This window comes from Neovison vison, chromosome 6 (genome assembly GCF_020171115.1).
Source record: "Neovison vison isolate M4711 chromosome 6, ASM_NN_V1, whole genome shotgun sequence".
In the NCBI taxonomy this organism is placed as follows: Eukaryota; Metazoa; Chordata; class Mammalia; order Carnivora; family Mustelidae; genus Neogale; species Neogale vison.
In genome coordinates this window covers 216,014,647-216,027,185 of record NC_058096.1, presented here as the reverse complement: position 1 = coordinate 216,027,185, position 12,539 = coordinate 216,014,647, and the positions used below count along the sequence as shown (strand labels likewise).

The following is a 12,539-nucleotide window of genomic DNA, read 5'->3' as shown; positions in this document are numbered from 1 at the left end:
AGAGGGAGATCACAAGTAGGCAGAGAGGCAGGCAGAGAGAGAGGGGAAAGCAGGCTCTCCACCGAGCAGAGAGCCCGACACGGGACTCGATCCCGGGACCCTAAGATCACGACCCGAGCCGAGGGCAGAGGCTTAACCCACTGAGCCACTCAGGTACCCCGATAGTTCATTTTTCTATAAACCTTAAGGTATTTTTTTATCCCCATGATGGCATTACCAATTCCATACAGAGATGAGCGAAAGGGAATGTTCTGTTATGGACAGTCACGTTGTTGTGAGCAGGAGCGTGCGTCCAACTCTGTTGTGTCTGTCGTGTTGTCTTATGCAGGAGGCAGGCTTGCCTGGCATGGCAACCCTGCTTTCTGTTTGGTCTTTCCTTAAAATCTCATCCATGCCTCAGGCCAGCTGAGAGATGGAGGCCCAGAGCAGCGAGGGGGAGGGTCCCCAACCCTCTGGGACCCAGGTGATGGGACATGCCAGCGAAGGGAGGAAAGAGATGCTCAGGGCATACGTTCAGCCAGTGCAACTGTTCTTTTATTGAATATTCGGCAGTGACAGAAAGATGCTCGATTCAGGAGAAGGCTTTCCCTCCCTGCCCCCCATGCCCAGAGCTTGGGTTGCACCAGCCCGGCTACGGGGGCGCAGCGCTCCAGCTGGTACACGTGTCCCTGTGTTTTCCACATACGTGGGCGTCTTTGTCACAAGGGCCACCAGGGACCACAGCTCCTCGTCTGTGGTTCTACCCCTGCTCCGCTGCGGCCTGGCAGGCCTGTGAGAAAGCCTGCCCATGGGCACGGGTCCCAGCAGAGCCCACCCACCCCCTGGCAGGGAGGTTCCTCTGGCTCAGGCCTTAGGGTGGTGGACTCGTGGGCGCTCGGGCCTGGCTCGCCTTGGCAGTCTGGTCTTGAAGAGGGACTTGCCCGAGGCTTCGATGTAAGTGATGCTCATCTCTTTGGGACTGATCTCCACGTAGGCAAAGCCACCCAGCGAGTCCTCGGCCCCATAGTGGAAGCGCAGGTAGCCGTTGGGGACCTTGCGCTGATGCTTCTTCGAAGGGTCCATGAAGTTCCCGGCCCCGCTCAGCACGTAGCCCACGCCATTCTCATCCTGAAGGTACTGTGCGCGGAGGGCACTGGGTCACAGGGGGGCCCCAGCCCCTTCGAGAGGTTGTTTGTGCCCCCCTGTCTGGAGTCCAGGGTCAGGTCTGTCCCTGACCAGAGAGTCACCCTGGGCAAGGACCAGAACCCCTTGGGGTCTCAGTTTCCTTCCCTGCGGCCATGTATCCATCCTGCTTCACAGCGGGAGAACTGAGTAAGTAATTGGCCACTGGTGGCTAGGAGGCTGACTTTTAGGAAGCTTTGGGCTGTTTCCGTGGTTAGACAGCATACAGCTTGAGGGACATTTGGGAGCAGCCCCCCACCAGCAGCAGAAGGATCCCATGCAGCACATTGGCTGGGCTGGGCTCCCCTTCCCAACCTCCCCTGCAGACCCTCACCTGCAGGTTGTGGTCATGGCCACACAGGTAGGCGGTAACCTTGTACATGGCCAGCAGAGGCATCAGATGCTTGACCAGGCAGCGGGTGGGCCCGTGCTCAGCGATGGACCACACGGGGTAGTGGCCGGCCACCAGCACATAGTCCTCCTTGGCCGCTGCCAGCTGCTTCTTGAGCCAGGCCAGCTGTGTGCGGGCCAGCGCCGGGTCCCGGGGCCTCTCGGGCTGCTGGCTGAGGAAGTCATCTGAGTTGCCACACAGCGTCACCGTGTCCAGCATGAAGATGGCCACGGACACGTTGGACCGTGGGACTTTGAAGCGCAGACGGTAGTAAGGACTGGGGAAATTCCTGCGGGGGAGACGGAGGCAGGGGGTACGTGTCTTGAGCAGAGGAGCTCCAGGTTCAGCGCAGGCCTGGGGGCCTCTCTGTCCACTGGGGCGAGGCAGGGCAGAGGGGGTGGGGCAGGCTCACCAACGCTGAGAGATCCTGGAGTAGGCTATTTGTGCCGAGACGTTCCCCAGGTGGTCGTGGTTGCCAGCCAGCACGTACCAGGGCACATTGCGGAGGGAAGAGGCAGAGAACACATCCTCGAAGGTCTCCTGCAGCCCACAGAAGGGACACACCCCCCCCCCAAACCCCACGGTCAGGCAGCTACCCAAGTGCTCCCACCAAGTTGGGGGCTGGAGACATGGGGTGCTCTAGGTACCCACAAATGCCAGCTTCCCCCTGCCCTCTCCAGAGCCCACAGGTCCAGTGGCTTTTCCACGTGTGTCCCCCACCCCACTCTAAGTGGCACACACCTGAAACCTCTTGTCGTTGGCATCCTGCACCCCACTGAAGTAGAAATTGTCCCCCAGGGACAGGATGAAGTCTGCACCGAGAATCTGCACGGTCCTGGCAATCTCCTTGGCATTGGCCATTTCCCTGGCAGTGTGGAATGGGGCATTGGGGACTCCTCCCCAGTCACCCAGGGCCACAAAGCGCAGGACGGGGTTGGCTCCATCAGCCAGGGGGAGCACCAGCCAGGCTTGCAGGATGAGCAGCACAGTCTGTGTGTCCATCTGGGAGGAGAAGAGATGAGTCCTGGGCTGAGGCATGGGCAGTGGGCCTTTGGGACCCCTGCTCAGAGAGGGGGAGACAGCTCCCTGCAGGGCTGGCCCTTGTTCCCAGGACTTCAGGCAGGAGCCCGCTGGGAGGGTCATAGGGTAGGCGGGGTCCAGGGGCAGGGAAGGGTGGCTGTGCTGGCCCATTCTGGTCCCCCTCATCCCACACCCAGCACTCACCCTGGGGGAGGCACAAGGCAGTCAGCCGGGGGCTCAGAGGCAGGTGAGCTCCTGGGCAGAACTGGTGGGTCACCGAGCCTTTATTCCCTGGGGCGGAAACGGATCATTAGTGAGGATGATGCAGTTTCTCCACAGACTGTTCCAGAAGCCCTCCCCTTGGGTCATGTGAGCTTTGGAGTTCCCCAGTGCTGGACACGGGATTCGGGTGGGGGTCTGGCCCCCGAGTGAGCGCAGCCTCTGTGTCTGCCCGCATGAGCTTGTTTGTGCCGTGGGCCCGAGGCTCCCCGTTATCCGTGTGTGCCGGGTCTGTGGCTGTATATCTGTGTGCCCCAGCCAGACCCATTTTGTGTGTCCATGCACTCCCAGGACGTGTTTGTCTGCCTGTGTCTGGGTGTGTCTGCGTTGTTTCCTGTGTGTGGCCAAGCGTGCCTGCCTGGGTCACATGCCTGCGTGTGCCTGGGAGTCCTTTGTCCCTGTAGATGTGCACAGAGAGCCTGGCAAGGCCCGTGTGGCGTGTGGGTGACCTTTGCCTGGGATCTAAAGTGGAACTGCGTGGGCCATCGATTTGTGACCCTGCACTGTGGACTGACTTGTGTTGTGGGTCTATGTTGTGTCTCACATGAGTTGTGTGTTTGACAACATCTGGGTTTGAGTCCCAGGGTCACCTCCCTCCCCCAAACACCAGGGTCTCCCTTTTCCAGGAAGTCCTGCCCACATGTTCCCCTCCTCTCCACCCCCCCATTCCCCACAGGAGGAACCCAGGCGGGGGCAGCTGGTGACACACCACGTGACCACCGATTTTTGACCCTCACACACTCAGCAGCTGCTTGCAGGCCTCCCAGTGCCGGCTGCCCAGAGAGTAGACAGGTGTGGGTGCTTGGGCAGTGCCCCCCCACCTCCCTGCACCGGTGCCCTGTCTGACCTGCCCCTCACCTCCCTGCCTTCCTCCTTCCGCTCTGACTTGTCCCCTGCACACTCACGATGGGCCAATTGGGGGGCCCTCTTTTCACGCGGAGGTCACCGGCTCAGGGAGGTGAGGTGACCTGCCCCAGGTCAGCCAGCAGAGGCTGGCTGTTTGTGCCTCCCGCCCCCGCAGAGCCCGGACAAACAGGAAGTGGGTCACCCGGGCGGGCGGAGCACCCCCCCCCTCCCGCCCCCGGGCCCTAGCGGCGTTCACACCCGTGGGGCCGTCTCACCTACCGTCTGCGGCCGGAGTAGCAGTGGGCCTGGCGGCAGGGGTGCGGGGCGCTCGCGGTGGCTTGCAGGAGGCCGTGCCTTCCCGCCAGGTCCGCGGGCCCTGGGCAGGCCCAGGTGATCCCCCGCGGGGAGGGCAGGCGCCTGGGCCTCCGGCCCCGGCCGGGCCGCCGCGCCTCCGAATCCGGCTGAGCCGCCGAGCGCCGCCACGCCTCCTTTGGGGCGCAGGCGGCACATCTATAGAATGGGGTTCAGCACCCCAGGGGGAGGACCAGACCCGCCCGACTGGGCTACAACTGGGGCCAGCGACGGGGCTTAGACACCGGAGTTCCTCCCTCTGCCCCCACGCAGGCCGAGTCGCCCCCCCTTCCTTCACACCTGGGACGCCCACAGCCCGCGATGGCTGGGTAGGGCCTCACTCTGGGCCACCCTCTAGTGAGGAAGTATGTCGTCTTCAACCTCAGCTTCCTGGTCTTTAAAATGGGTGTGAGGCAGTCAAATCTTCCCTAGAAAGAATTCCAAGTTAAGTGTTAAGTGGAAAGGGCCCTTCCAGGAGCTGGAGTTAACCCTTCCAGCCTCCTTTTGAGTGTGGTCTAGAGTCAAAGGAGTTAGTGACTTTCATCCAAAGAATAAAGTATGGGAAAGCAGAAGACAGGAACCTTCCCAGGGGAGACACCTGGCAGACACCCTCTTAACCAAACAGTCCAGGCTAATAGCCCTGGGGATAAGTCTCACTGACATCATGTCCTGAGAAGGACACCTTGCCTCTGTGGGTTTCTTCCCAGGAATCTATAACCACAAGTGGAGGGTGAGAAAAATAACACCCAGCAAACACCCAAATTGAGTGATACTCTACAGAATACCTGACCTGTATTTGCAAAAATGCACCAGTCCTGGAGAAGAAAAGTTAGAGGAGTGACCACAGATTGCAGCAGATCAAGGAGACATGAGGACAAATGGAAATGTGGGATCCTGGACCAAAAAAGGGCCAATTGTGGAAAAACTGGTAACATCCAAATAAAGCCTGAATTTCGGTGGAGTACCCTGCACCACCTTTTGCCACTTTTCTGGAAATCTAAAAATATCCTAAAATTAAAAAAAAAAAAAAAAGGTTTTCTTTTAAAAAGGGGACTGATCCAAGAAACCTAAAATTTTATTCAACACGTATTGAACACCCACTGTATGCCCAGTACTGGCTGACCCAGCAGTGAACAAGACAGACAGGAAAACCTGCTCTGTTGGGGCAGGGAAATTTATACTCTAGCTGTTAATTACTTTCCTTTCTTTGAGATAGGGTGGGGCATTCTCTTTCCATTTTATATTTTATGTGCTGTTTGGATTTTGGCTTGAAAAGTATTGTTAGTCATTTTGCTAGACGTCCTTTTGACATATCTATATGTTAAAATGTAAACCCAGGAAACAAAGATCTCATTTCAGATTCAGGGCAATGGGTGTTTTCTGGGGAGATGGGCTGGGGACAAGGGGGCTGGGAAGGGGGCTTCTATTTCTCCTTACCGTTTCCATTCACACACCCACACAATATCTGAAGCATTCAAGACTAAGTGTTAATATTTGCTTCTTTATGTGGAGGGTATTGGGGTATTTTAGGGATTAAAATAGGGATTCTTTGCTTCCTGTGTTTATTATTTTTTTTTTGAGATCCCACAAGATTATATGTATTATCTTTTTTAGTACATAGTCTTCATAAAAAGGTTAGAAAATACTGAAAAACAGAAAGAAAACCATTACACTTACCTGTCATACTCCTGCCCAGAGAGTCACTATCCATTAATTTCTTTTTCCTGTCAATTATTCTATGCCTACATTTATTTGTCTTCAAAAAAGTGGGAAACAGTATTAAATACAATTTTATAGCTTTTCCAAGTGTTAACATTTTCTGTATATTTTTTAAAATGAAAAAGTGCAGGGGCACCTGGGTGGCCCAGTTGGTTTAGTCTGACCCTCAGTTTTGGGTCAGGTCCTGATCTCAAGTTTGTGAGATTGATCTCTATGTCAGGCTCTGTGCTGAATGGAGAATCTGCTTGAGATTCTCTCTCCTTCTCCCTCTGCCCCACCCATGCCTCTCTCTCATATAGATAAATCTTAAAAAAAAAAAAGAAAAAAAGTGCAAAAGCATGGGCACATGATCAAAATAAACCAGACTTTGTGTTGAGCATGTAAGGAACCCTGTGGATTCCTGGCTTTATCTCTCTGGTCAGCTCCTGGATTCTGAATAAGCTCTTATCCTTCCATTTGCCCAGCAGAGCCCTGTTCTGCCCATTTTCTATGGAGGTGGATGAGGATTTGGCTCCCTCTTGCCTTGTGTCCCAACACCAACGTCAATCCTATGGTTGAGTTCCTCCTTTGGCTTCTGAAGGTCCTGCCCTCCCCACTCCCGCCCCCCTTGCAGTCACACTCCTGTGGCCTCTCACCCTTCCTGGAATAGAGCTGCATTCTGACCTCAGGGCCTTGGCTCTTGCCATTCTACTTGTCTAAAAGGCCCTTCCTTCCCCAGATACTCTGAGGCTCCTCCCCATTGTATTCAAGTTCATGTAACGTGTCAAAAATGCATCCCACCCCCACCTGACTCCCTCTTACCCTCTTCACTCTCTGGAACTCTTATCACTGGCTGACAAACCACACAACTGCTTATCTCATTTTCTGTCTCCCCACCAGAATGATCTCTTAGGGGACACAAACTCTCTTGGCCTAGTTCACTGAAGTTTTCTTTGGCATCTGGAATCTGGAGCACAGAAGGGCCATTGCTGAGGAATTATTTGGGGAATGATGGAATAAGCAACACCCTCAGGACACACACACTCCTCCCTTCCATCTGAGTGTCCAGCCTCCTCCCCTACTCTCCTGGCTCCATCCCTTGAGTGGGTGCCACCAGCTCCCTTATAGCTTGCTTTGGCTCTAACCTGGTTGTTGTTGTTGATGATGATGATAATCTGCCCAGGTCAAGACTCCTGGAGATATTTCAATGACCCCTGATTAGATTCTGCATCTCTCTTTTGTCTGGGTCACAGTGCTCAAGTAACACGAAGGACAACTAATTCCTACCTCAGGGCCTTTGCACTTGCTGTTCCCACTAGTAGGCCACTCTCCCTTATCTTCTTGTCAATGAGAACTTGGCTTAAATGCCACCTTCTCAGACTATCCTGACCTCTTGACTCAATTAGCAGTACCCCCACCCCCCCACTCCCCAATCTCTATGCTGTCAAGCACCCCTCTCCACCTCCCCACCAGGATTTCCCATGAAAGCACGTCTGCATGGACAAGCAATGTACACTCAATGGGGACATATGGGGATACAGTGTTAACATGACTCTGACAAGTGTAGGTCAGTGAAGGGCTCTGTGAACCAGACTGCCATGTGTGGTGAGGATAGCCCCAGGTGGGAGGCAGGTAGATGGTCTCAGGAGGTAGGGATAAGGGGCTAATGGGAACACGGGAACAAGGTCCTGGAGCCATGGACTGTGGGCTTAATGTGTAGCTGAGAGGTTTGGAGAATGGGTTCCGAAGTGTGTTTTTACAAGATCAGTTTGGGAAAAAACAAGACGAAAGACAGATCTGTATGTATATCCTCTATATCAGTTTTTCTCTCTCTATTTAGCTGTCCCTCCATTTATCCATCTCTATATTTGTCTGTCTATCTATCTATCTATCCGTCCATCACACTATGTCGTGATTTAGAACTAAAAGTGCTGGTTGCTATACTCCAAGAGGAAATTCTGGAACCAACAGAAGCACAGTTAGAAGTATTATCCCCGGAGTGCCTGCATGGTTCAGTTGGTTGAGTGTCTGACTTTTGATTTTGGCTCAAGTCTTGACCTCAGGGTCAGGAGATAGAGCCCGGAGGCATGTTCCCTGCACAGCGGGGTGGGGGGGGGCCTGCTTCTCTCCTTCTCCCTCTGCCCCTCCTCTGCTCTCTCTCTTGGGCTTTCTCTCTCTCAAATAGATAAATATTTTTAAAAGATTTTATGTACTTGTCAGAGAGAGCGGGAGAGAGAGCACAAACGGGGGAAGGGCAGAGAGACAAAGCAGACTCCCTGCTGAGCAGGCAGCCCAACGTGGAACTCAATCCCAGGACCCTGGGATCATGACCCAAGCAGAAGGCAGAGGCCCAACCAACTGAGCCACCCAGGTGCCTCGGTAAACAGATATTAAAAAAAAAAAAAAAAAAGTGGTCTCCTAGGGGAGGATTGCCATGGGAAATTATTACTTTCTACTTTATTTATTTCTTTATTGCACTCGTCTTTAAAGATTATAAGCTGGTGATATGTGGGTGATGGGGGAAACAATATTTACCGATGTAATCGTTCTGATGAGATCATGGATGATTGGGTGAAGGCGCAGATGATTGGGGTGAATGAGGGTGAACCTACAGTGAGCACAGCCCCGCCCCCACCCCGTTGGCGGGCGCGATGGAGTAAGCGCTCCAGGACGGCTATCCAAAGTAGTTGACCCTGGGGGCTCTGTGGCCATCGGCCTGGCTTCAGATGCCGGCACCTCTGCTGTTATTTAGCTGTGTGACTGGGGGTTGGTGACTGTACCTCTCTGTGCCTTCGTCCTGCGTCTCTGACACAGACGATATCACGTGGTTCGCTGCAGGGTATTGTGCGCATCAAAAGACCTCATGCGGGTGAATACGCGGAACCGCACCTCGCACATAACGAGCCCTTGAAATAATCAGTTACCACAGTTCATTGTCATCACTGGAAAGTGTGTTATTAGTACAGACCAGGGCAGTGGTAATTTGGATAAACTGAACATGTTTAAGAGGCAGAAATAATAGGTTGGGGACCAATGCATCTCAATTTGCTTGGGATTTCCCTGATTTTAGCCCCGAATGCCCCGCAGCCTGGGAACTCTCAGTCTTGGGTAAAACAGGAGGGCAGCCGGTCACCCTGAGATAAATCTTGGGACCCACTGGTGAGAGGGAGAAAGCTCTGACAACTCCCAGCGTTGGGGCCTGGTGAGACAGAAGCGCAAGGAAGAGCCTCGGGGAGAGGAACCATTTTGGGGGAAGCGGACATATCCAAGTGTGGCTGTTTTGAGCTGAGAGGCTTCTTGCCTGTCTTGGCGAGAGAAGACAAGTTTTCCGGTGGAAGCTCAGTTCGGGGGTCCCCACATTTTGTTCTGAAATATTTCGAGCATACAGCAAAGTTAAAAGAATTATACAACTGTCCGGTGAATACCCACACAGTCCTACATACTGCAATGAACATTTGAATGTATTCCTGTATCTGATTCCTACACATTCGTCCATCTTACTTTTTATTCTTTTTTTTTTTTTTTTTTTAAGGAGAGAGGGTGAGAGTTCATGTGGTGGGGGTGGGGGGAGCAGAGGGCGAGGGAGAGAATCCCAAGCAGACTCCCCGCTCAGCACAGAGCCCAGTGCGGGGCTCAGTCTCCCAACCCTGAGATCATGACCTCGGCCACAGCTACTTAACCAGCTGAGCCACCCAGGGGCCCCACTCTTCACTCATTTTATTTATTTTTATTTTTTAAAAAAATTTTATGTATTTATTTGACAGAGATCACAAGTAAGCAGAGAGACAGGCAGAGAGAGAGGAGGAAGCAGGCTCCCTGCCAAGCAGAGAGCCCAATTCGGGACTTGATCTCAGGACCCTGAGATCATGACCTGAGCTGAAGGCAGAGGCTTAGCCCACTGAGCCACCCAGGCGCCCCTCTTTACTCATTTTAAAGTGTCACAAACACCTGCACACTCTCCTCCCAGTACTTCAGTGCCTATACTATCAACCAGAGTTCAATAGCTGTTTATAGCTCTTTTCTTTTATGTAAAATTTGCATACAATGATGGGGACAAATGTTGTATACACTTCCTTGTAAGCCTCAGCTAGAGCCATGGAATAAAGAACTTATTCACCCCCAGTGACACTCAAACCAAACAAACAAATCAAAATTACCAGAGGGCACCCCGGCTTTGCCACTTGATAATAAGCTCTGTAACCTGGAGCAAATGACTTTCCCTTTCTGGGCCTCAGCTTCTCATCTCTAAAATGGGCTAGTAAGGATACTATCTGAGATCAGACACAGTTATTGTGGATATTAAACTACTTAATTTACATAGAAATACTGGGGAGGGCCTGGCCCCTAGCAAATGCCTTAAGAACACTCACTTTTGGGGCGCCTGGCTGGCTTAGTGGGTTAAGCCTCCGCCTTCGGCTCAGGTCATGATCTCAGGGTCCTGGGATCGAGCCCCCCATCGGTTCTCTGCTCAGCATGGAGCCTGCTTTCCCCTCTCTCCCTCTGCCTGCCTCTCTGCCTACTTATGATCTCTCTGTCAAATACATAAATAAAATCTTTAAAAAAATAAAGAACACTCACTTTGAACATTAGCCCATTGGAACAGTCAAAGGAACTAGAGTTGGTGGAAGAAGAAATAATGGGGTCAGGATGTTCCTGAAAAATGTCAAAGAGAGAGAAGGAAGCCGTGAGCTAAATCCTGACCACCCCCCCCAAAAAAAATCAGCAGGTGAGGGCTCCATTCCCCTACGGGCAATTAGAAGGATCCAGCACCTTCAGAACAATGGAAATGACCAGAGAAAGCCGTGATTCTGCAGGTGTTTGCCATTCATCACATGCGCTGCAAAAGATCTCATTTATTTTGTTTTATTTTTTAAAAGATTATTTATTTATTTATTTGAGAGAGAGACAGTGAGAGAGAGCATGAGCGAGGAGAAGGTCAGAGAGAGAAGCAGACTCCCCGTGGAGCTGGGAGCCGGATGCAGGACTCGATCCTGGTCCTGGGATCATGACCTCAGCCGAAGGCAGTCGTCCAACCAACTGAGCCACCCAGGCGTCCCGATCTCATTTATTTTAATCATGAGCACATGCTTTTGTATTTTCAATTTCAGTTTAATTTGAAAAACACAGGCAAGATTCTGACACCTGTTACAACGCGGATGAATCTTGAGGACATCCCGCTGGGTGAAATGAACCAGTTACAAAAGGTCTGTATGATTCCACTCATAGGAAGTTGCTAAGGTGGTCAAATCCATAGAGATCGAAAGTAGAGGGGCGGGTGCTCGGGGGTGGGCAGTTAAGGTTTAATGGGGACAGAGTTTCAGTTTTGTACGATGAAAAAGTCCTAGAGGTGGGTGGGGCCGGGTGCACGACCACCTGAGTGTACTTAATGCCACTGAACTGTGCAGTTAAAGATGTAAACATGGTAAACTTTCTCTCACTTGTATGTTACCAAAATTAAAAGCTGACCGAAAAGCACAGAAGATAATCGCCCCAAACCCCATTGTCTCCACATGAAGAAGCAAAAGTTAACATTTGGTGGTAATTGCTTCAGGTGTATGTTTTCCTTTTGAAAAAGAAAGAAAATAGGGTTGAAGTTGAACCCTCCCCAAACCCCCCATAATTTCAATTCAGAAAGTCCCTAGTAGTTTATAATGAGAAGCCCCCCTCCCTCTCGGTCCTTCAACTACCTCCTCTCACCTCTGCTTTGGAAGGAACGAGATTTCCCAGATTTTTCTGTCTCCTTCCAGAGATGATTGATTAATTCCAGGCTGGTAACTTTAAGTTGGAAACTACTTAATAATTTGGCCAGGTGTAGAAGTAGTATTTGAATGTTTAAAAGAACATATTGCTCCTTATTTATATTTAATTTTTAGATTTGTAATAACTGCTAAGGTGTTCAGAAGGGTTTGCTTGGTGGAGGCATATAACAGGATTAAAGAACCAGATATATGACTTTTATAAATGCTATGTACAATTTTTTTTAACGATTCTATTTATTTGACAGAGATCACAAGCAGGCAGAGAGGCAGGCAGAGAAAGAGGAAGGGAAGCAGAGAGCCCGACACGGGGCTCGATCCCAGGACTCTGGGATCATGACCTGAGCTAAAGGCAGAGGCTTTAACCCACGAGCCACCCAGGTGTCCCGCCACGTACAACGTTTAAGCGATTTTAGCCCACGACATTTCTGAATGGATCCAAATGAATAGCCAGAGACCTCCTTGCCAAGTGATTGTCCACTTATCTGGGTATAAAAGAAACATAACAGCTGTGATTGGAACCAAAGGCTTAAGGGAAACTGTTTCTGTTTCTAAAAATATAATTTTATTTGTTTATATATTTTTAAAGATTTTGTTTATTTATTAGAGAGAGAGAGCACAAGCAGGGGGAGCTGCAGGCAGAGGGAGGAGCAGGCTCCCCGCTGAGCAAGGAGGCCCATGAGGGAGTTGACCTCAGGACCCTGGGAATGATGACCTCAGTGGAGGCAGACACCCAACCCATGGAGCTGCCCAGGCATCCCTAAAAATGCAACATGAATTGACTGTACGTTTACAAAGTAACCACAACGATGCATTTTTCAAGGCACTAAAGCTGTCCCCAACCCAGGCATTGTCCTGAACCTGTTTGCTTTTAGGAACCGGTAGGGCAGTGTGGCGGGAGCAGAGGGAGTGCGGGGTTAAGTGACAGGAGGTGAGGGCCACGAGGTGAAGAGGGCGTGTGTGGGACAGACAGGGGCTTCGGGGCTGCAGGGAAGGGGGCTTTATCCACAGTGAGGTGCACACCATGGGGGATTCTG

At 51.7% G+C, this 12,539-nt stretch overlaps 1 protein-coding gene across 3 annotated transcripts; it reads right to left on the bottom strand.

The window, feature by feature from the left end:
- Positions 1-516: 516 nt before the first annotated feature.
- On the bottom strand, positions 517-4,063 carry ACP5 (acid phosphatase 5, tartrate resistant). 3 transcript variants are annotated; one of them, XM_044254135.1, is made up of 6 exons: positions 3,977-4,063; positions 2,777-2,863; positions 2,294-2,554; positions 1,965-2,092; positions 1,496-1,841; positions 517-1,116 (listed from the first exon to the last, which is right to left on the bottom strand). In XM_044254135.1, the coding sequence occupies exons 3-6, from the start codon at positions 2,552-2,554 to the stop codon at positions 844-846; spliced, it is 1,008 nt and encodes a 335-aa protein (XP_044110070.1). In that variant the 5' UTR covers positions 2,777-2,863; positions 3,977-4,063; the 3' UTR covers positions 517-843. The 3 variants fall into 3 exon arrangements, with proteins under 3 accessions (XP_044110070.1, XP_044110071.1, XP_044110072.1); XM_044254136.1 differs by lacking the exon at positions 3,977-4,063 and adding an exon at positions 3,710-3,856; XM_044254137.1 differs by lacking the exon at positions 3,977-4,063 and adding an exon at positions 3,757-3,856.
- Between the last annotated feature and the right edge of the window lie 8,476 nt (positions 4,064-12,539).